Source organism: Mus musculus, chromosome 3, assembly GCF_000001635.26.
Source record: "Mus musculus strain C57BL/6J chromosome 3, GRCm38.p6 C57BL/6J".
Taxonomy (NCBI): Eukaryota; Metazoa; Chordata; class Mammalia; order Rodentia; family Muridae; genus Mus; species Mus musculus.
In genome coordinates this window covers 107,611,255-107,635,085 of record NC_000069.6, presented here as the reverse complement: position 1 = coordinate 107,635,085, position 23,831 = coordinate 107,611,255, and the positions used below count along the sequence as shown (strand labels likewise).

The window sequence follows — 23,831 nt, the reverse complement described above, 5'->3', positions numbered from 1 at the left end:
TCTACTGAATTAGCTTAAAACAAATAAGCTCTTATGTGATTAAGTATTCCTAAAACTCTCAGGAAACGAGAACTGACCCAAAACCTTAAGATTTTGTCGAATTAGGGGAGAAATTTTTGCAGTTGGGTATGGTAGCACATACTTGACTCAAGCTCTAAGGAGGCTAAGACAGGAGAATCACAAGTTCAAATGAGCACACAGTGAGTTCCAAGTCAGCCTGAGCTACCAATCATGGCTTTATCTCAAAATCAAAACAAAACCAAGCAAAATTCCAGTAAAATAGGAAAAAAAATCATTTCAGAGTTGTCAGTATTAAATATAATGCAGACATACGACTGTGACTCCATTTAGGCTCAGTCATGGAGTTTATAAGACGATTTTTAAGTGTTTGATATCTTGAGATTTTTATTGGTAAACCAACTACAATTGTTACAAACAAGTGAATAACTAGACAAAAGTACATAAACAATAATTTCAGCTTTGATTGTTGTACAATATGTCTACTTATAAATAATTTCCTAAGCTGGGTTGGTGGTTCACACTGCAGGCTGTTTCCTACTGAAAGGAGAGGCTGAAGGACATAATTTGAAAACAAACAGATCATACCTAAGATGATATAGAGTTGTAGAGAGAGAAAAGTGAGATCAAGCTAAACTGAAACGCACTTAGGAGACTTGCTTTACAATAAGCTTTATTATAAAAATACATTGATACAAAAGTAGAACTTGGTCTCATTCCTATCATGATGACAACCTTTTCCTGCAGATTTAAGGAGCTAGGATTGAGTAACTGGCCTGATGCTTGCTTTCAAATGTGCCCTGCCTTCCAGGTAAGTGACCAACATCACTTTCTGGCACTCCTAAAGCTCACGACTGTTTGGAAGATCCCCTAAGGCAGAAGAGTTCAGCCAGTTCACAGTCTATCCTCCATGATGGCTTGTCTTCCCATCCTCGAGGCGCTTTCAAAATTCTTTCTGTGACCTGAGAGATTGCTCAGTTAACAGAGACGCGCGTGCGAGCACACACACACACACACACACACACACGTACACACACGTACACACACACACACCCCCCTAGCCTCACATTTCATATGAAGAATTCCAACAAATACTTAAAGTGAGCCCATGGACAGGCAACCACTCTTGCTACACTTCTGTAAACAGTCAGGCCACATTTAGTCTTACCTGATTATCTTTAGAAATGGGGTGGGGTGGGGGGGCGCGGAGGGTGTGAGCGTGACCTGGGAGTGGTAGCACATGCCTTTAATCCCAGCACTCGGGAGGCAGAGGCAGGCAGATTTCTGAGTTCGAGGCCAGCCTGGTCTACAGAGTGAGTTCCAGGACAGCCACGGCTACAGTGAAACCCTGTCTCTCTCACACACAGAAAGAAAGAAAGAAAGAAAGAAAGAAAGAAAGAAAGAAAGAAAGAAAGAAAGAAAGAAGAAAGGAAGAAAGAGAGAAAAGGGGGGAGGGGGGAGACTGGTGTATAAGGCCCAGGGTTTAATTTCAATTCCAGTAACATACACAAAGTTATTCCATCAAACTACACCCCTGTATCTGTAACCCATGTGTTTAGGGCCAAAATGTTGGCTTTTGCATCTCCACTAATTCAGGCTTCATCACTAGTCTTCAATATACCCAACAAAGACACAAATGAAGAAGGAGATAGAGGTGGGGGGAGGAGGAGGAGAAGAAAGAAGGAGGAGGAGGAAGAAGGAAGAAGGGGAGGAAAAGGAGAACAACAACACACAAAGATTTCATCGATGTGAACATTGTAAAGAGAAACACATAAGGTGTTTACTGATCCCAAATCTGTCTTTGGGGAAACTTACTTTAGATTTAAATAGAATTAGAATTGAGATTGAGGGCGGGAGATAGGAAAATTCCAGCAGACCTGGGCAAGTGTGGTCTGGTTATCATCCTCTCAGTGTTGGTTCTATGAGATGGTAGAAGTCCTTTTTACTTAAGGGACAAGCTGGTTCTCAGGAGTTGATTCTTTCTCCTCCAGGGTGCACAGGCCATGATAGAAAGAGCTGTTCGTCATCCGGGGATGCTGTGTTCTGTGAGGCTTTGCCACTCCTGATGTCTAGAGGGTTGAGGCCAGTGACCAAGAGTCTTGTACCTGCTTCTTGGGGAGGGAGGTTTCTGGAGGAGGACACTGTAAAAAGTAACATTAAAACCATCTTGGTTACTCCTATGTGTTTGGCACTCAGACGTGACGGAGAATGAGGTGAGAGGCCACCATTTTTGGATGATTGCTCTTTGAGTCAATACAGATGTGAGCAGGTAATTCAGAGTAAACGAGACAGCTACAAAATGAAGGCAGAAAAGCAAGAGCCACTTCTAAGGGATTATTAAACACACCCTCATTTCCCCATGATTTCTCTGTTATATTTTCAATTTCAGTTTTATTTATTCATTTGTTTATCTCCCCCATGTGAATGTAAACTCCACGAAGACTAGAATCCTATTTTTGTTCATTATTATATCCTTAAAAGTATTTGTCAGTGGCTTGAGGACAGATACAACTTCATACTGTTATCCTTAGCCCCCAAGAGTCTCTCTCTCTCTCTCTCTCTCTCTCTCTCTCTCTCTCTCTCTCTCTCTCTCTCTCTCTTTCTCTGTCTCTCTCTCTCTCTGTCTCTCTTCACTTCAAGTTCAAGACAGGGTTTCTCTGTATAGTCCTGGCTGTCCCGGAACTCACTTTGTAAACCAGGCTGGCCTCGAACTCAGAAATCTGCCTGCCTCTGACTCCCAAGTGCTGGGATTAAAGGCGTGCGCCACCAACGCCCGGCTTTTTCCCCTGTTTTGATAAGTGAGATTATTAACGTGGCTCCAGAGGTGTCTTGGATGGAGTTATAATCTGATAAGTAAAACCAGGAGTCCCCAGGGTTGCACAAGGTGTTTCTTACAGAGTCCTACTGACTTGGAGGTTTTTCAGCTGGAAGGTTAGAGAAAAGCCACAACCAGTTGTTAATTGTACAGAAATTCTTTGCTAGGAAAACGTGTCAACTAGACCCATGAGTCAGGAATTGCTTTCTTTAATGATGTCTCCCTAATTTCCCCTTTCATCCTGCCTCACCTTGAACAGGGAGGGCTCTAAAGACAGGCAAAGCGATGATAGACAACGAATTAAAGTGTTAAGTCTCATGGATAAAAAAGACATCTAAAGGGATTCCTGCGAGCCCAGCCGCACGTCTCCGGCTTAGTTCCACGGGAAGGAGGGAGGGGAAACTAAATGACAAAGCCAGGAAAGACCTTGGGAGGTGATTGGCAGTTGCGGCTTTCGACACACGCAGCCACACTGAATATGGCGATTGGGGAAATTTCCTGGAGGAAATCACGCGAGAGTTGCCTGACGGGAGGCCGTCCGCGAATTGAGCCGGGGGTGTGGAGCAGCCAAGATGGAGCCGGCAGCCGCCGGTCCCGGCCCTCTGATTGTGAACAACAAGCAGCCGCAGCCGCCACCTCCTCCGCCGCCTGCCACCGCGCAGCCTCCTCCTGGGGCGCCGAGGGCCGCCGGAGGCCTCCTGCCGGGGGGCAAAGCCCGCGAGTTCAACCGCAACCAGCGCAAAGACTCGGAGGTCAGAGCTGCAGGGGGGCGAGGCTGGCACCGGGCGGGTGACAGAGGGGGTCCCGGGAGACCGGGGCGGCATCCGGGCCCAGCCGGGCTTCCCGACGGCTTGACAGGGACCCTGGGAGCTGTCACTTTACCGGGAACCGTGCAGTTAGCTAGGCTGGCAGCCGCCACAGCCCCGGGGAGGAAAGCCCGGAGCCCTGTCACCAACTCTGCTGCGGCCGGGGGAAGAAGGTCCCCGAGCCGGGGATGGCCGGTCGCCCCCGGGGGCGTGGCCTGAGGCACAGCCCTCCTGGGGTGCAAAATCGGTGGTCTGCTGGCTGGTTAGCCCCTCATCCTTTCCGGCCTCTGATCTTAGCAGGGTGGTGGGCCACGCCAGTTGGCAGCGAAGGGACCCAGGAGAGTTTAGCGGGCGCTTAGAACAGGGCTTCTCTCTCTAGTGCTGCTTGGCCGGCCCCAGGTTGTGTGAGTAGCAGAGAGAGCACATTGTGGCTTCCCTCCGAATTTTAGTCAGCGCTGGATCAAACCGCGGCCAGACATTGCCAAGTATTTTTGCATGCCCAGTGAGCCCAGTTGCTGAGCTGTGAAGGGATCAGAAGTACACAAAGGGCGCCGGATTCTCCTCCTTGCTAGTGAGCTGCGATTCCCTTTGCCCGCGCTGTCTGGAGCTATTCACCTCGCCCCAAGTTAAAATTCCTCCCACTGCTTCCGTTTGCAGAATTCATGAATGAACACACACCCGTCTCGTCGCAGCATTTCAGGGCTTCCTCATCAGCACATTCATTCCCAGAGCGCTTACTACGCAATCTCCTCCACCTGAGACAACTTCCAGTGTGATGAACAGCCAGGCACTTACCGAGAGGGAATTCCTCAAATTCAAATTTGATGCTTCAGCTAGTACCAGATACTAAAGATAGTGTCTTTAAGCCTAAGAAATCAGTTCCCTCCAAACATTTTGTTGTTGTCGCAGGCTCAAATTCTGATAACTTATGTCACAAAGGAACAAGCCCAGAGTTGAGAGGATGAGTTTAGAGTGGCTTTTTTGAAAAAGATGGACCTTTTAGGAGCCTTTTGTTGTGGAATGATGGGTGATCAGTGGCTACTTCTCAGTGATCTCTTAAGTACGAAGGAGTATGGAAGTTAAGTTTGTAAGACCTTTAATGACCAGACTTGTCCAGGTTTTCTGAAGAGAACCCTGAGAATTGAACTACACCTTCAAATTTCTCTTTTTAAATGTTTGAGTGGACTGGAGAGATGGTTCAGTGGTTAAGAGAACTTGCTGTTCTCTCAGAGGATCCCAGCACCCAAGTTGGGCCGCTCACAACTGCCTATTAGCACACTAGCTCCTAGGGATCCAGTACTGTCCTTTTGTCCTCCATGGGCACATGTATACACACACAGATAAACACATAATACATTTAAAATAAGTGCTTTAGGGATGGCGGGATAGCTCAGCAGGTAAAGTAGTTTTAAATTTTCCTGAAAAGCCACAAAATAGTCAGATAAATACCCTTTTGTGCATTTTATTTTATTTGTTGTTTGTTTGCTTCTTTGTTTTTTGTTTTGTTTTTGTTTTTGAGACAGGGTTTCTCTGTGTAGCTTTAGCTGTCCTAGAACTCTGCTCTGCAGATGGGGCTGGCCTCAAACTCAACAGAGATTCATCTGCCTCTTGAGTGCTAGGATTAAAGGTGTGCACCACCCCTTATTCGTGTTATTATGTGGTGCTGAGAATCAGATTCAGGGCCTTGTGCAAGGTAGGCAAACACTATACTGCTGAGGTATGTCCTCAGCCTCTATTACATGTTTTTATTTCTCTTCCTACCTTTAATTTCACTGGATTCAACATCTGGAAGGCCCATCACATCGATCTGTGTCCTTGTGTTGGAGGTGCTGATGCTGCACACCCTTCTGGTGACAGCTGAAGTCAGTAGTTTGGGGATCTGATCAGTGCCTAGAGCACAAGGAGGCTCAGTATGTGCCAGGTAAACTTTATTAGTCCTCAAAACTAGCCAAGGCAGTCGAGCATGCTTCCAGTCACAACACTCCGGAAGCTGAGCAAGGAGAATCAGAGTTCAAGGCCAGCCTGGGCTGCATAGTAAAACCTTGTCTCTATAAAAATACACTGGGGGGGGGGGGCTAAGAAATGGTAATGGATTTGGGGGTGAATAAGACCACAATATATTATATAATGGGAATGAAACTGTCAAAAAAAAAAAAAAGGTCTTAAGCTAAGTTTGAAGCAGAGTTTTGTCATTCCCATTGGGTAAATGAAACTCAACCTCAGTAATGTATACAAATGTTGATTTTAGTTGTGTTTTAATGGGACTGGGACTTGAACCCAGGACTCTACACATGGTAGGTAATCATTTTACCACTAAACTCTGTCTCTAGCCTAGAAGCTCAGTAGTGTATGGAAGTGTCCATTAGTGCCCATTAATAAGGAATAGAGTTATGGCTTGTGGGCATATTATGTCATGTCAGGGGTCATTATCAGTTAGAAGGTTTTCCCTGACCCCACTCTCCATCTCACTCACCCACCCAGCTGCATGCTGAGAATTAAGCCCAGGATCTAGCACCTACTAGGAAGGTGCTCTGTGCTGAACTGTACCCTCTGGTCTTGCAAGTACATTAGTCAGGGCTGGGCTTAGCCTTTTGATCTTGATGCTTCTCTCTTCCCAGTACAAGGCTTCCAAGATGGCGTGTTCTCAGGAATCACCTATCCCTAACAGATTCTCATTGCACTCTCTCCTGTGTGTGGGAGGCAGGCCAATCTGTTCCATTTCTGCTTTCTCTCTCAGTTCTCACTGAAAATTGAGATGGGGCAGGGTGGCTGAGGGTTTCAGTGCTCATTTTATCCTTAGCTGTATATAGTCCACAGCTCAGAAAGAAGTGAGACTCCCAGATATTCAGTACTATATGGAGTGGTCAGTTACTGCACAACGTAGATAGAAGTTTTGTGTTTATTATTGAACAGGTATGTCACGGAGAGCAATGGTCAGTAAAACAGAGTTTCTGTTTTGAGGAACTTGCTGTCTTACGGAGAGGAAGATGAAAAAAGAAAAATTCAGTGAATAATTGTAGTACAGAGTGGGTGCTTTGAAGGTGAAATACAGGGTGCTGGACAGGGCGTAAAGGGGACTTCCATTAGTTCAGGAGACAAAATATTGTGATAAAACATCAAGAAAAAGTAGAGGCATTGACGTCACGCAGTGCAGTCTCTGAGACGTGTTTACCCGTAAAGTCTCAGGAGGATCTTTATGTGACGATCTTTTCATTCACCAGGGCTATTCCGAATCTCCAGACCTGGAGTTTGAGTATGCCGACACAGACAAGTGGGCTGCAGAGCTTGCAGGTAAAGAACAGGCCTTTGTGTTCTTTGATGGGAGTTTTAACTGGGTTCCTAAGAAGATTAAGACTGGCTGTTTTCCTACTTATTCCTATTAATGATATTTGAAACATAAATTAGCTGTTTAAGTTGGACCACGTATGTGGACATTTGGGATTGCCTTTTATTTCCACGAAGACTCAGGTTTGAAGTCAACTGAATTGGTTAGCGCCCAGTCCCATGTAATGTCAATGGTGGTACTCATTGACATACCAAATGAACAGTGATCTCTCACACATGAGTGAGTCACGGGAATGCTAGCCACTGTGCTTGCATCTTGGCACATCTGTTGCTGCTACTGCTGTTGATGGGGAGTGTGAGGTCAGCAGGAGCTGCTTCTCCTCCAGTCTTCACAAGCATTCCTCGGGACGTGACACTAAAGGCATAGATTCAGGGTGATGGCCACCTCTGATACAGCGCAGTTTGATGCACATCTTACTAGAAATGCCTGGATCTATGATCCACTGACAGTGCAGTGGCCCCTGTGATCTCTTCGAGCACATCAGAACACTGAGGCCTTCCTCACTCAGTGATTAGAGAGAGTAGTCAGAGTCACTGTGAATCAGACAGGAATGGAGTTGGGGCTGGGAAGGAAAGCCTGAATTTCTCTGCTGCATGGGAGATCTGATGTGGATAGGAGACAACTTTGCTCTTTGACAGAGCTTTACAGCTACACAGAAGGACCAGAATTCCTGATGAATCGAAAATGCTTTGAGGAGGACTTCCGGATCCATGGTAAGACCATTTCCCTCACTTCTCGGTTCCCTATCCCATCAGGACAGCACAGGACTTCTCTTCATTGTCTAATTGATGTAGGCCATGCAGGAGTATGAACAGTTGTTGTGCTGCTTGTTTAAGGCCAGACTTGACATGGAGAGTGGGCCTTCTGGGCACTCTGATGGCAACAGTAGTGTGACCTTATCCCTATGAAAGAGTAACTTGTCCTTCTGGTCCTGTGACTGTCCTGATTTGAAAGGTTAACACAGTCCATTCCATTGTGAGGAATGGTGTGGGCTCAATTATAAGTGTCTCTTGCCCTGCAGTGTCAGACAAGAAGTGGACTGAGCTGGATACCAACCAGCACCGGACCCACGCCATGAGGCTTCTGGATGGCTTGGAGGTCACTGCCCGAGAGAAGAGACTCAAGGTGGCCCGAGCCATTCTCTATGTTGCCCAAGGTACTGTGAGTATGACCCGGCACCTCTGCCAGTGATAGTGCCTGGTTATGTATGGAGGGGCTCGGCAAGCTCTGCCCTGTGTTTACAGGTACCTTTGGAGAGTGCAGCTCAGAGGCAGAAGTGCAGTTCTGGATGCGCTACAACATATTTCTGCTCCTGGAGGTGGGCACGTTCAATGCCTTGGTGGAGCTTCTGAACATGGAAATAGAGTGAGCACTTCTACTGAGGGGCTTCCATAGGGAAGGGAGCAGTGGGAAGTGAGCCCGAGCTTCTAGAACTAGCATTTGAGACAGGTAAATAGGCCATTTAAGGTGAAGGAGCTGTTCCAGGCTGTTGGGAATATACAGGGTTGAACAGTGGAGAACCTACTTAATGATTTCTTGGAAAATAATATAATAAAGACAAAGATGAGAAAATAAAGTTGTAGAGAAGGGTGTGAGGTTCCCATGCTGCTAGGATGTAATGAGGGGTTCTTGTGCTGGCTCCACACACTCTGTAATGCTGGACCGTTGGTACCTGAGCAGATCCTGTTCTGCCCAAAACACACCCAAAAGAAACTTCTCATCTTGAACTCTTTGATATTCCCTTCAGCATGACACCAAACCCAAATGTGACATGTAGGTACAACAAAGCTTGCCGCCTCTGGTCCTTTGTCCTATGGGCAGGTCAGCTACTGCTCGTTTAAGGATAACAGCCATCATAAATAAGGAAGATGGCTACAAGTCAGAGGCCAGCCTGATTTACATAGTGAGTTTCAGGGTAGCCAGAGCTACTTAGTGAGACCATATCCAAAAGCAAACAACAAAATTAAAACAAAATAAATTCAGTAGAAGGTGAAAACACTCACTGAGTACTGCGTCTTCAGGCAGTGTTCAGTAATGTTCTTGGGTCATTACGTATCATGATTCACGTTGGTGGCGCAAGTGCTGTTATCACCCTGATTTTGTAGATGAGGCAGCTAGACAGAGGGAAGTTGGCTTTACTTTGCCCACATAACTTGTAAATGTTAGAGCCAGAACTCACACTGTGAGACTTGATAGTCTGGTTCAGGGCTTGAGTTCTTAACCACAGTGGTGTCCTAAGGTCTCGTGTAGAGCCCAGATGCACACAGCACCGTGTTGCCTGATGGGTAGTACTGCCCAGGGCATCGCTGGCCTCCCTCGCCCTGTCAAGCTGATTCAGATCTCTCCTGCAGTAACAGTGCCGCATGCAGCAGTGCAGTGAGGAAGCCTGCCATCTCCCTGGCTGACAGCACCGACCTGAGGTGAGATGAGCTGCAAGCCAGAGAGTGAGCTCAGGGTCAGGCTGAGCATTTCTTAGCTGTGTGTGCATTGCTTTTGCACTCATTAGTCGGCTCAAGTGATAGGCTCGCTGGGAGTCATTAGTAGGCCTTGATGAGATCTTAGGGGACGGGGGCAGCCTGGAAAATCCAAATGAAATCTGGGATCGAGCCTCTTAATAGATCTGCTAAGAAGCTGGCTGTAGAGTACCTTATTTGTGGAGAAAGCCCAGGGGCTTGCTCTTGGGCTCCCACCATCCACTGGGCACAGTGTGATCCCCACCTACATTGGTTATCCTGACAGTGCTTCATGGCTGCACAGGGACAGCAGCTGCTAAACCACAGGGCCATCTTTCCGTGTCTTAGGGTTAAAATCAGGTTTTGGCATTGGAACTGTGGTTCTCCTCCCTGTAGTCAGGGTCTCTGCATTTCACCTCCTGTTTTCCACTCCACCGGGTCGGCTCTGCCCTCCTTCCTGTAATCCTGCCAGGCCTGCTTTGACCTCAGTAGCTTACTCTGAGTAGTGTTGTTTTCCTTTCCAGGGGGCTTAGGGCAGTGGAATCTTTAGGCCATTCTGGTTCATATTTGTCAGGTTTGAGTAAACTCTGGGGATACAGAATGAGTTATAGTCTGGGAAGACAGATTCAGACACCCCTCTGCTCTCCAGGGTCTCAGGGGCCATTTCTCCTATTACAGCCATCCCCTACCACATGCATGGATGTTTACATCTTAGCCAGGAAGGGAGAAAGTCCAAGGGCTCCTCCCTCACATTTTTGTTGGTTTGAGATTTAGGCTAGCCTAGAGCTTACTGAATCTTGAGACCCTCCTGCCTCAGCTTTCTAAGGACTGGTATTACAAGTATGCACTGCCACTCGTGGCGGAGCGCGCCCCGGCCCCCTGTCTTACTCTCTTATGAGCTGGTTCTTGTGCTCAGGGTCCTGCTCAACATCATGTACCTGATTGTGGAGACTGTTCACCAGGATTGTGATGGGGACAAGGCCGAGTGGAGAACCATGCGACAGACCTTCAGAGCTGAGCTAGGTAGGACCCTGGCCATCCTCTCTTAAGGCCTTGCTTGGGAACTGAAACTAGAGGGCTTTGGGTGGGTTCTGTTGCTGCCTGGGGTCCTGATATCTTTGAGTCACTTCCAGGTTCCCCTCTGTACAACAACGAGCCATTTGCCATCATGCTATTTGGGATGGTGACCAAATTTTGCAGTGGCCATGCCCCCCACTTCCCCATGAAGAAAGTTCTCTTGCTGCTCTGGAAGACTGTATTGGTGAGCACCTTCTTGGGGGCACTCGTATGCTAGGACACTGGGCAGGAAGGAGACATCTTTGTACAGTTGGCCTCTATATGCATCCAAATTCAGGTCATAGAATGAAGTTTGCATCTGTATTGACTGTACGGACCTTGTTGTTATTCTCTAACCAGTGTACCAATAATTTATGTACCATTAGGTATTAGAAATAGTCTAGGGATGATCTCATGCTTGCAGAAGGTTGTGCATAGGTAACCACAAGTTCCATTCCATCCACTGAGGGATGTGATAGCTACCTGTGGGAGGGGGTGAGGGGAAATTCCCAGAGCCAGTCTCCAGTGGATAATGACGAGTATCTATATTTCTATTTGAATACTGAATTATGTGACTATGTAGCTACTTGGGTTTAAAAGTATTTGTTTAGTGGTATTACAGACTGAACCTAGGACCTTGTCGTGCATGCTAGGCAAACAGATTTCACTGAGCTACGGTGCTGGAGTGCTTCTTCTTCTTCTTTTTTTAAATTTATTTATTTTAATTTTATGTGCACTGGTGTTTTCTGTGTGAAGATGCCAGATCCCCTGGAACTGGAGTTACAGACGGTTGTGAGCTGCTGTTGCTGGGAATTGAACCCAGGTCCTCTGGAAGAGCAGCCAATGTTCTTAACCACTGAGCCATCTCTCCAGCTCACCCACTGGCGCTCTTTTTACATTTTATTTATTTGCATATTTCCTGTGCATGTGGGTATGTATTTGGTACACGTGTAGTCTGTGCCTACACTTGTGTAGCTGTACACACTTCAGAGGAGACACGAGAGCCCTGCTCTGTCATTCTTGGTTGTATTCCATTACCACAGGGTCTCTATTGGAACCTGATCCTAGGCTGGCATCCGGCAAGCACTCCTAGAAGTCTCACTGTTTCTACCCAGCTCTGTTGGGGTTACAATCTTACATGCGGCTTATCTGGCTTTTTGCATGAACACTGGGAATTCAAACGCATACCCTCATCTTTTCGAAACAAGTGCTCTTACCCATTGAGCCATTGTCTCAGTCATTTACCTTTTTTTTTGACAGAAGGTCTGACCTTAAACTTGAGGTATTCCTGCCTCAGCCTTGTCAGTATCTGCTACTAAGCTCAGTGAGTCTGAGGCCAGCAAAGGCTACATGGCAATAAGACCTTGTCTCAAAAAAGGCTGGGGGTTGGAGGCGGGCCTTCAAGATACTAGATTGGCTCCCTGGCTTTTGTTAAAGCTGTTTTCTCAATCGTGCAACAGCTTCACCCTCAGATAAGATGCCTCTTTGGAGACCACTCCTAAACTTGTATTTGTATAGTGGTTTGGGGCAACAAAACTCCACTAGGCAGATGACTTTTGCTACTTGAGTTGTGATCCTAGCCTTGAACATTGGAGCTCTTTCTCCAACCCTAAGAAGATGACTTTTAAAGGAAGCAAGAGTGAGCCTAGGTGGTCTGTTTCCTGAGGATGTGTTGTGAAATGGACTCTGTTTCTGCCTGGGGAGAGAATGGTTGCTGGGTGTCTGGCCATCATACTTAGGATGGGGACATTGTCAGAAACCAGGCCCCGGGCAAGCCTGGAGCCCTGTCTCCAGGAGGAGCGCTGTGCTCAGCACCCAGTTAGAGCCTCATAGGGTGTGCAGGCTTTATCTTGACCAGACCTACTGGTTCCTCAGGAAGCCTCACTCCGGCAGAGAGGACAGCCGAGTTACTCGAGTGGAGGCACTGAGTGGCCAAGGACTCCAGCCTAGGGCCTGGGCTCCTAGTGAGGACGTTAGACCGCTTTCTATTTTACTTTGCTATATTATTTCATTTGAGCTACACACAGTAAGTTTTAGTCTTATTGGAAGATTGACGTGTAGTTTTGAGGCACTAGTCTGCTGACGTTTGAAAGAACTGGCTCTACTTTGTTTGTTTGTTTGTTTGGTTGGTTGGTGGTTGGTTTAAAACATGGTCTCTCTATAGCCTTGGCTTGCCTAGAACTTGCTATATATGCTAGGCCGGACTTAAAATTATGGTGATCCTCCTGCTGGGATTACCAGTCTGTGCCACCACCCCATGCTTAACTTGCTTCTTTTTAAAATTAGAGACTATGTCACATCCAGAGCTGTGTATCATGCGCCAGCTCCCATCAGCCAGTATTTCATTCTTTCCTTCATCCTTTTGCTCTTGTCCCTTATAGAGAACTCGGGACTCTCCTTAAAGACTTTAGTTTTTATCCAAGTGGCTGTATGGGTCTCTATAAAGGCTTGGGTTCTCGTGATGTCATGCATGCTTTTTAGAATAATGATACCAAAAAGGACATGGCGACCTAAGTTCTGCACCCCATTTTACGCAGTGCACGCTGGGCGGCTTTGAGGAGCTGCAGAGCATGAAGGCTGAGAAGCGCACTCTCCTGGGCCTTCCCCCTCTGCCTGAGGACAGCATCAAGGTCATCCGGAACATGAGGGCTGCCTCCCCACCAGCCTCTGCCTCAGACCTGATTGAGCAGCAGCAGAAGCGGGGCCGACGGGAGCACAAGGTGAGGCATCTCAGAGTACACACTCAGGGAGTGGGGTCGGGGCACATGATTCCTGGGCCAGCAGGTTATGAGAAGCCAGCTCCGATCAAGCTGATCAGGAGGCGTGCCTCCACAGCAGGGACACTGTCCCCAGCCTCAGCCCCAGTGTATAGCGGATACTTAACATCAGGGCAGCTTCTGAGGTTCTCTTCATTCTAGTCCTAAATCCTCCGTATTCCCTGCTGTTGTCAGGTCCCCATCTGAGATGGGTCTGTTCCATTTGAACTCTGTTCCTCGTCACCATCTCATTGGTTGGCTGCTTTTCTCAGCTCTTCTCTGTGCTTTCAGGCTCTGATAAAGCAGGACAATCTAGATGCCTTCAACGAGCGGGATCCCTATAAGGCTGACGACTCTCGGGAGGAGGAAGAGGAGAATGATGACGACAGCAGCCTGGAGGGGGAGGCTTTTCCCCTGGAGCGAGACGAGGTGATGCCTCCCCCACTACAGCACCCTCAGACTGACAGACTCACCTGCCCAAAAGGGCTCCCTTGGGCTCCCAAAGTTAGGTGAGTCTCAGTTCTAGAATATTCTTGAAGTGAGAGCCTTCATATCCTAGGTCAGTGTTGGCCTGGAGTCCTCTGCAAGGCTAAGATGACCTTAAGTTACCATGTGCTGTCCTGGGCACATCTGTGAGGACGGCCTTGCTGATGTCACACAGGATAGATAACCCTTGTGTGGTTCCTGTGTCAGTAATTTGAACTGGTCCAACTTGATAGTGAACAAAGGCAAGGAGAAAAAAATGAGTATTTAGGCAAACCTATCCCCATTCATCTTGGAGCTGTATGTGGCCTTTTATTTAAAAATGATAGATGGAGAATTTTTTAAAAACCCAATGTATTAAACAGTATGCTTGGGGGAGTTAATAGATGGGAAGGTAGCAGGAACTGTTAAAATGGTATATTGTAGCTGGGCATAGTGGCACACGCCTTTAATCCTAGCACTAGAGAGGCAGAGGCAGAGGCAGGTGGATGATGTCTGTGAGTTCCAGGCCAGTTGGTCTACAAAGCAAGTCCAGGACAACCAGGGCTACACAGAGAAACCTTGTTTTGAAAATAAAACCATCAAAAAAGAAGTATATTTGGTAGGCAGCAACTTAATAAAGAGATGTGTATATGAACTGATATAAAAGAGGGTATGTCCTGAGCTTTCTATGTTGTGTGAGAAGAATGTTTCTGTTGAGACAAGAAAATGACCTGTTTAAAGTTAGTAGCTTATGTCTCTTACACTTCATGGTGTTTAAATACTACTATTGTTTAAATAAGTGTTAAATACTACTATTGTTTAAATAAGTTGTGCTTTAAGTTTTATATATGTCCCTAATTTTGAGTCAACTGGCCATATGTATTATAGAAATATAAACATACTTTAATTGTATGAACCTAACAAAATTATGTAAAAAAACAAAGTAGTCAAAATTCAGGTTTTCCCACTTACTGTAAGAGACCTTTTCCTGTCTTGTAAACACCTGGAGATGCTTTGTCTGTTTGAACACAGGCCTGTGACTGGCACACCTTGAAGCAGTACTTGATAAAATCTGCCCCTCTTTCTTGCTTGGTAGAGAGAAAGACATTGAGATGTTCCTTGAATCCAGCCGCAGCAAGTTCATAGGCTACACTCTAGGAAGGTGAGTGTGACCTGAGGCCTCTTTGAAGTGCCCTTGCCTGGCCTTGGGGCAGCGGACCGGTGAGTGGCTCTCTGGGCTCAGCATAAGGCCTTCTTTATTCTCCAGTGACACCAACACAGTGGTGGGGCTGCCAAGGCCAATCCACGAAAGCATCAAGACATTGAAACAAGTAAGTGGCACTAAGGGAACGTTTGGCTTTGTTTGGTCCCAGGAGAATAAAGTGAGCCTGGGCCAAGGGAGAAGCCTTTCAGGGCTATTGTCTGCCAGCAAGAGCCTGGGAAGCATCTCTTCCTACGTCTGACTTCGGTTACAGATATGTGTGTCCCAGGCTTTAGAGTTCAGGGAGCCCACGAGGTATAAGGCAATTGAGAGGCACTGGCGGATGGATATGGTGCTGTCAGCTTTGCTGGTTATAGCATGGCTGGAGAGCAAGGCTTAAGAGCACCATAGTGGGTGTGCTCTAGCATACTCTATAAACCAAGCAAGCTCAGTTTCCCAGGCCCAGAGAGCTGGAGTGGAGGGCAGACAGGACCCAGGCTCTCAGCAGGCAGGCAGGTGGAGTCCCAGACCATCCTGTTTTCCTCTTGTGCTCACTGCTGAGAGGGAGCTGAGGGAGCTGTGGGTGTGAGGATTAGCGGAGAGACGACCCCAGGGGTCAGGAGGCTTTCCAGTGTGTCTAAACTGTAACATTTTAAAGTCCAGTTTTGAAATTGGTAGTACCAGGTGGTCTCTGCACTAGGCTTTTAAGAATACAGTTAGTTTTGCCTCTGATATCTTTCTCCTGTCATTTTTTAAAAAAGATTTTATTTATTATTATATGTAAGTATACTGTAGCTGTCTTTAGACACACCAGAGGAGAGCATCAGATCTTATTATGGATGGTTGTGAGCCACCATGTGGTTGCTGGGATTTGAACTCAGGACCTCTGGAAGAGCAGTCAGTGCTCTTAACCACTGAGCCATCTCTCCAGGCCCCCTCCTGTCGTTTTTGCTTCTGAAAGCCCTTTCCACTTTATTTTGCTTTTTTGCTAACCTCTATGGGCGCTTTTCACACAGGCTTTTTTGTCAGAAGTAGATTGCAGGTTTAAGTTAGGAATCTTTGTTGTGACTTAGCCCTCTCTCAGAAGGCCAAAATAAACTCTTGGGTCTTTGCCAGGTGAGGGGGGAGTCTGGCCAGAGAAGAGGGGTGTCTTTCCTCAGCACCTTCTTTCCTGCCTCTCTCTCCAGCACAAGTATACATCAATCGCAGAGGTCCAGGCACAGATGGAGGAGGAATACCTTCGCTCTCCTCTCTCAGGGGTGAGTTAAGAGACCACAAAGTCCCCAACTGCTCTCAGTCTCTGAGCCGGGCCTGGCCACAAGGCTGCTCCAGGAGTCGGCCTCTCCTTGAATAGATTGCCATCCATGTCTTCCTTTCAGTCTGTGAATGGCACCTTGAACATAAAACTCAATCTCTCTGTGCTTTGTTTCCTACCTGTAAAAGAAGACCAGCGCTAGACTAAGGCCGTCTCTCTCTCTTATCTACTTATTAATTTGAGATATCATCTATCTGTAGCCCAGATGGCCTCAAACACCTTTCCCAACCTTACCGGTGCTGGGTTACAAGTGTTTGCTAGCATGCATGACTGTGGTACCTCATGAAGAATTAGTTAAATGATTCCGGGTGACATTCTTGGGATGTCATATGTTTCAGAGCCTCCTGTCAGTATCACCAACATCACCCTTCACTTTGATACTTAGAGATTCTATTCCAGCCAGCTAGTAAACTGCCTCAGGGGACTGTAGCCTGAGCATGGGTTGTGTGACTTTTGTGTTAAAGGGAGAAGAGGAAGTTGAACAAGTTCCTGCAGAAACCCTCTATCAAGGCTTGCTCCCCAGCCTGCCTCAGTATATGGTGAGTTCTCTGTGTCTGAGACCGCGAAGGAGCACGGGCTGCTCTCCTTCCTTCAGCCTGCAAGGCTCCTGCCACCTGAGGACCCTCAGGAGTCCCACTTCTCAGGGCATCGTTGTGGTCCTAGGTTCTGATGCTCACCTGAGTGGTCTATTTTTCCCAGATTGCCCTTCTGAAGATCCTACTGGCAGCAGCTCCCACATCGAAAGCCAAAACAGACTCCATCAACATCCTGGCAGATGTTCTGCCCGAGGAGATGCCGTGAGTGTCAGGGCCATGAGTGGAACAGGTTGAAGCAAGGGTGGAAGGGTGGGGCCAGGAGTTTTCAGGTGAGTTGCCTTCCTTGACCCAGCTTTGCTGCAGGTGAAGTTTAGGGTATTTCTGATTCAGACAAAGGAATCAATTGGATAAGTTTCACTAGTAAGGGAGATGGCTAGGCCTGATGCCAACACAGATTGTCACTGAGTGAATTTCTAAGTGAATTAGGTATGCTGGTTTTTCTTTGTAAATAGATGGGCAGTAGACTCTCTCAGAGCCCTTATTCTAGAGCTGTGTGGTTGGCACACCTTGCATAGGATGGTTAGCTCCTGGTCAGTTTGCTTGCCACCACCGAGCCTGTGCCTTTGTGGAGTTTCTCCCACTGGCCAGTCAACTGGCAGGTAGACCCCTGGCAAATGTCTCAGAGGAGAAAGTGAAACTCTTAGCTGTTGTTCTTCCTCTCTGGCTGAAAGGTCTTTTCGTGGAAGAGAACAGCCTGAGGTCATATTCTGCATTGAGGACAGACTCAGGCCCACACCTGATCTGTTGCTTGCCAGGGCTGCCTTGTTCTGAGCTGATCTCCAGGTCTGGTGGTCATAGTGGTGGTATCCAAGTGAGGGAGAGGCAGGGATTGGCTCATACCAGAGGGAGGTTCACAGAACATTAGGCCATCTTGATAATCCCAGAAATACTGTGTTTCTTCTGAAGATTTGCAGTGAGAAGTCCTGAATTAAGAAACAGGTATAATTCAGTGCTTCCTAAATCTAACTTCAGCACCCCCACCCCGCCACTGTAGAGTGGAATTTCCCCACATACTGGTGTTCCACAGAATATACTTTGGGGAACTCAGGTTAATAGAGTGGCCAAAGCTTAGGGAGAGTTTGGAAAAGAAAAGAAGTTCAGTTTTGGAGGAGAAGCAGAGAAAGGGACTGAGTGTGTATTGGCGAGATGAAAGAAGCTGTTCCCGCTGGATCACTTGGGAGATAGAACCCTAAGGCTGGCCTCCGAGGTGTCTGTGGATCGTAGGCCTTTGCCAGAGGGTTCTGAAGCCCATCTCCTCTGTGGACACCTGGGAAGGAGGTACTGTGTGCTGGTAACTCACCCAGGCGCTTGTGTTCCTAGCACCACAGTACTGCAGAGCATGAAGTTGGGGGTGGATGTGAACCGCCACAAAGAGGTCATCGTTAAGGCCATTTCTGCCGTGCTGCTGCTGCTGCTCAAGCACTTTAAGTTGAACCACATCTACCAGGTACCTGCAGGATCTGCCTTCCTTCCTGTGCGCTGGGCGGGGCCTCTGGCAGTGCAGCTCCCCTAGCCCAGAGAGTAGGGCTTCACTTCCGAGCCCACTTGACCTCTGCACAGCATTCTAACACGAGGGCCTCCAGCCAAGGCTTTTTATCTCTAGACAAAAGAGAACCAGGGCTGTGCTTATTTTTCTTCTGTTGGTTTCAGTTTGAATACATGGCCCAGCACCTGGTATTTGCCAACTGCATCCCTTTGATCCTGAAGTTCTTCAATCAAAACATCATGTCCTACATCACTGCCAAGAACAGGTGATAAGGACCAGAGACCAAGAAAGGGTGGTGTAGACAGGTGGCAAGACTTCCAGCTGCCTCTCCACTGAGACTATTGAACAGACTTTTTCTTTAAACATCTATCTACCAGGCCTCAAAAAAGACATAATGAATGACAGAGTGTCAGTTATGGGATTAGCTACGCTAGTGACCAGGAGGCTCTCACCCTAGGCTCTGTAATTGCCACTTCTATCCTTCCTCCCTTTCTGCTTCCAGGTCTCTGTACAGAGCTTGGCTTTGTGTACTGTAAAGCCTTCTCTGATGATTCTCGTGGACTCTTCACAGCCTCCTTGTACCCACTGTACCCGGTAGCACCTGCTTGTCAGTGTGAGACATCACAAGGGAATCCAGTTAGCTGTGGCCTCTAAGAGGGCTTGGCATAAATCATTTGTCTCTAGTCCTACCTCCCAGATTCATGTGAAGGGAAAAGCTGCAATAGTGTCTCCACCCCTCACAGTTAGTAATTACATTACAAGCTTTTTGAGTCACAGAGCAACTGTACATACCATCTTATAGCAGGTATTTCTTCATCTTATAGTCAGGGAAACCAGGTTAGAGCAAGCGAGGTACATTGCTCCTTCTTCTTCAGCTCATCACGTCTGCTCTGGCAGACCCAGCCTTTGCTCACAGTGAGCACCTGGTCTTTTTGCATTCTGTAGCATTTCCGTCTTGGATTACCCTCACTGCGTGGTGAACGAACTTCCAGAGCTAACTGCAGAGAGTCTGGTGAGTGGCCCAGATCTCCCTGCCTACCCCTTTGGTATGAGCATTCCCTCCCCCAACACAAAGAGGTGTCTTCCAGAAGAGGTCACCTTTGGCTTTTAAAGTACCAGAAATGGCCATAGAGTCAGGGAGAGGACGCTGCGGAGCAGAACGATTGGGGATTGGCTGTGTGGTTAGTCAGGGCTGCTCACCTAGGATTTGCCCACTCAAGCTGCCTACATCTTCCCACTGAAGTCCGGGGCATTCTGTGACAGAATCATTGAAATCAGTCAAGGCCTTTGGACACTGCTGCTGAGCAGCCTGCAGTCGTGATAGTTGTGTTTGTCTCTGGCTTTTCCCTGCAGGAAGCTGGTGACAACAACCAGTTTTGCTGGAGGAATCTCTTTTCTTGCATCAATCTGCTTCGGATCTTGAACAAGCTAACCAAGTGGAAACACTCGAGAACCATGGTGAGTTGGTGCTGCAGCCAGCCTGGGCCATGCCGTGCCCGCCTCACCTGGGACGTGGTCCTCAGGGTGGGGCTTCCCAGGCAGCATCGTCCTCGTTCAGGTCTGCAGACTTCTGGTTCTCTGATGAGTACAACCAGAAGCTGGAAGAGACTCTCAGGCATGCCCTGAAACAAACCCTCAACCACAGACACTTTCTGATCTTTCTGATCCTGGGTGGGAAGTGATGGGCAGGAGTCAGGAGCCACCTTAGCCCTGCAATGCTTTGGAACAAGGAAGGTCCATGAGTTCTCAGAGATTAGATTACAGAGTGAGCCATAATTAGGGTTGCAACCTTAGTGGTTTGCTATAGCTCTGCTTGTCTTAGTGCCTAACACTTCAGGTGCCAGTGAACCAGTGAGTTCAAGAGAAACTGCATGGCTTGTGGTCCTGTCTGCTACCCCAGAAGTGCTAAGTGACCATGTAGTGGCACTCACACTTACTGCTTTCTCACCATGGCCGCCACCATGGCCGCCCAGATGCTGGTGGTGTTCAAGTCGGCACCCATCCTGAAGCGGGCCCTTAAGGTGAAGCAGGCCATGATGCAGCTCTACGTGCTGAAGTTGCTCAAGGTGCAGACCAAGTATTTGGGGCGACAGTGGCGCAAGAGCAACATGAAGACGATGTCTGCCATCTACCAGAAGGTGCGGCACCGGCTGAACGATGACTGGGCGTACGGCAATGGTGAGGCCACATATGACGCCGCAAGAGTGGGAGAGGGTAGGACAAGGGATGACTTGACTCCTTGCCTGTGGTACCTTAGTTTTCTCTGCCCTTAGGCACTGAGCAGGGCCGGGATCTAGTTTTAGTGGCTCTGGGCAAGACTTTGGGAAGCTACTCAGTATCTGTGTTCATCTGTTTCTCTGTCCCTCCACTCTAAATCCTGTCTTTTCCAGAAATTGCCATAAGATTCCATCCCCTCTTTATCCCTACTGCAGCTACCTAAATCTATAGATCCTCACCGGCTCTGCCTCTAGTTTCTCCCCACTGTTGGCCTCAGATTTGGCTCCTGTAATCTTTTCAACACACCCATCCTATGCTGTTGCCCCTGAGTAAGATTCCTGTTAGCTTTCTAGTTCCCATAGGAATGAAGTTAAACATTAAGACAGGAGGGGCAATCATTCACTTGCCTGATCCCAGAGTTTGCAGCTTTCTTTTCAAGCCCGTTGTGTGCTGGTACCCAGCTTCTGTCACACCCAAGACTCCAGGACAGAGTATGAAACCTCAGTACCAGCTGAGGATTGCTCTCAGGAGCTCTGCAGATCCCAGCAGCCACAGATGCCCATGCTCTCCAGTGTGCCCTCTGTGCCTGAGAATAGACTGTACAGGTACAGAGGGAAACTACACTTGGTCCCTGAGCGCTAGCCATGTTGCCTCCTGTTCCTGGGCCTCTGTAGACTGTTGGATATCTACATCCTCCCAGTCTAACTGTTGTTTACCTGGTGTTGCTGTGTTACACTGTCGCAGTCACATCACTCTGTGACTATGCCTGGCATCTGGGCTCAAGGTGGTGCATGACATTTTGTCATGGAGGTGAGAGGAGGAGCAGATGATGGAGTCTCGGAGTTATCTCTGTCATCTAGAACCAAGGGGAGACTGTGCTTTAAAAACGAGTTTTCCAGGACTCTCCTGTCTGTCGACATGTTTTGGGGGAACAAGTCTCTTTCTCAGAGTTAAGGATTTTCTCCTTATATTTGACTATCCTCTCCTGAGGATGGGCTTTGGAGATGATCTTCTGGTTAAAATCACGCTCCTACTCAAGGGGAGCTGCTATAGGGCTGACTCCTAACCGAGTTTTCTGCTTTGCCCCAGATCTTGATGCCCGGCCATGGGACTTCCAGGCAGAGGAGTGTGCTCTCCGTGCCAACATTGAACGCTTCAATGCCCGGCGCTATGACCGGACCCACAGCAACCCTGACTTCTTGCCAGTGGACAATTGCCTGCAGAGCGTATTGGGCCAGCGGGTAGATCTTCCTGAGGACTTCCAGATGAACTATGACCTATGGCTAGAGAGGGAGGTCTTCTCTAAGCCCATTTCCTGGGAAGAGCTGCTGCAGTGAAGAGGGCTGGAAAAGACCATGATCTGTCTGTCTCATACCTGAGGGACTGTCCTCACCATTGCTGCAGTGCTCCTGTTCCCCTCCAGGTGGCAGCACAGCTCCATTGAGTCCTCCACAGCCTGCCCTGGGCCTGTGAGTGAACCCAGGTTAGCCTCTGGTTGATTCCCAGCATCCTACTCAGGAGCTGTCATCTCCAAGCTGGGATCTACTCTCCCTCCACTTGCCCAGCTTCTACCCTCCTCTCTTGGATATGATCGATTGAAACTCATTTCACAGTTAGCCCTAGGCTGGGGAAAGCTGAGCCGGGCCTGGCATCCCTTCTCGACAGCAGCTGTATCGTGAGGTCCCACAGACTCCTGGGCAGCTTTGGCAATGTCAGCTGGTCAGGAAGGAGGGTCCGCTTGAGGGCCAAGAACAGAGTCAGCACCTTGGCTGTGCTCTGGGACTATCTCGTGCCATCCCAGCATCCTGCTGAGTTCTGTCCAGAAGTGATGGACACACAGCCTCTGCACCCTGGTTTTGGATGTGGTCAAAGGTGGAGTGAGGCTTCCTGAAGCCAGAGGTGCCGGTTTCCTCTCGGTTGCCATGACCTGTAAATATACAAAACTCTGTGTGATCTCTGGTGTCATGGTGGGGTTTTTATTGTGTTTGTGTATTCTGTTTACATTAAAAGAAAGCAAAACTGTCCGTGTTGCCTTGTGTGTAGATGCAGGCTCTGGGGACTGGGGATGCAGCACAGGCACTAGAGTGCCTACCTGGTAGGAAAGAAGCCTTGGGTAGTGGTACACACACGTGTACTCTCAGCACTTGAGAGGTGGAAGCAGGCGAATCAGAAGTTCTAGGTCAGTCTTGACTACATAGTTCAAGTTCAGCCTAGGCTATGTGAGATTCTCTCTGAGAAATATGGCCTGAAAATGATCAGTTCTCTCAAGAATCCCTTTCCCCAGCATGACAGGCTACCCGGCTAAGCTCTGGCCTGCCTGCCTTCCTGCCTTTTCTACCTGTTGTAGAGGGAAGGAGGGGTTAGTACTTTGGTCGTCGGCCCACATCAGTCTGGGCACATTGCTTTAGGGTTCTGGGTTTGCTGAGGATCAGGGTCCTGACTGCTAGGCTTGCTGTAGTTTCAGTAGAGACGTCAAGTTTCTCGGGATGACGCGCCGCAGCTGTCCTCAGCCAAGCCAGTTAGTACTAGGCTTAAGTGAAGTTGGTTGGGACAGAGGATAGTTGTGTGCTCAGAGCTATCAGGAATCCGTTTCATGGTGGGAGAGTGATGGAGAGTGCAGGTGTCTCCTATGGCTAAGGGAGAAACAAGGGGAACAGATCCATTCAAGTCCTAGAACCTCATTTGGCTCAGATAGCAGCCTCAGGCTCCTTTCTTCAGGCTTAACCTCCTTGTGACTTTAGTGACAGGACTGTTCTTTTTCGTAATTCCTAGAAGTCCCCTATAGGCCGTATGTATGAGATCTTAAATCTCTAAAAGGAGAGCCTTGACTGAGAAAGGAAATGTTCCAGGGCAAGCCTGTTTTGTTGGTATTTAGATACAGTGCCTGCTGGGTCTGCAACCTGCTAAGTGCCGGGATGTGCTTTCATGTGGCGGCATGGTTAATAATAGCCAGGGGGAAGGGTCAGAACATGAAAGTCACATAGCCTTATGGGCTGGAAAGTCCCTGTAGCTGACTCTTTCCCCACACGGTAACCTGCATAGGACAGTGGAGTCTCACCACTCTTGTTTGCATGGTGGATCTGCTGCTACATGCTGGAACAAGAAGTATAGATGCTGAGATTTCTATTTGAGGAAGGTGGGTTCTACATTCTTAATCCAGCATGCATCCAGCTCTCTGAAATTGCTTAGCCTGGTGCTTTGACCTCTCCCGCTCTTCTTTGCAGTCATTCCCAGACTCTCTTCTTCCTTGCAGAAGAAAAACAAAACAAAAACCACGAGGCCAGTGAACCAGAGCAGATGA

General features: G+C 48.1%; 1 protein-coding gene and 1 long non-coding RNA gene across 2 annotated transcripts; one reads left to right on the top strand and one right to left on the bottom strand.

The window, feature by feature from the left end:
- Positions 1 to 315: 315 nt before the first annotated feature.
- Gm10961 lies at positions 316 to 3,485 on the bottom strand. Its single transcript, XR_375960.3, has 3 exons — positions 3,084 to 3,485; positions 1,896 to 2,159; positions 316 to 980 (listed from the first exon to the last, which is right to left on the bottom strand). It is a non-coding gene; the product is annotated as a predicted gene 10961 (long non-coding RNA).
- Positions 3,376 to 22,554, top strand: Strip1 (striatin interacting protein 1). The gene is made up of 21 exons (NM_153563.2): positions 3,376 to 3,585; positions 6,861 to 6,930; positions 7,624 to 7,698; positions 8,007 to 8,141; positions 8,230 to 8,350; positions 9,337 to 9,405; positions 10,355 to 10,461; positions 10,572 to 10,699; positions 13,032 to 13,214; positions 13,542 to 13,759; positions 14,812 to 14,877; positions 14,983 to 15,046; positions 16,104 to 16,175; positions 16,696 to 16,770; positions 16,931 to 17,028; positions 18,148 to 18,274; positions 18,478 to 18,578; positions 19,259 to 19,325; positions 19,667 to 19,771; positions 20,287 to 20,491; positions 21,620 to 22,554. Exons 1-21 carry the CDS (start codon positions 3,406 to 3,408, stop codon positions 21,865 to 21,867), a joined length of 2,514 nt encoding a protein of 837 aa, NP_705791.2. The 5' UTR covers positions 3,376 to 3,405; the 3' UTR covers positions 21,868 to 22,554.
- Positions 22,555 to 23,831: the final 1,277 nt, after the last annotated feature.

Bases quoted from the DNA above. Each gene is read 5' to 3' on its own strand.
- Strip1 (NM_153563.2), top strand. From the start codon at position 3,406: ATGGAGCCGGCAGCCGCCGGTCCCGGCCCTCTGATTGTGAACAACAAG. The intron at 8,142-8,229 runs GTACTGTGAGTA...CTGTGTTTACAG, and splicing joins CATTCTCTATGTTGCCCAAG to GTACCTTTGGAGAGTGCAGC. The intron at 14,878-14,982 runs GTGAGTGTGACC...TTTATTCTCCAG, and splicing joins ATAGGCTACACTCTAGGAAG to TGACACCAACACAGTGGTGG.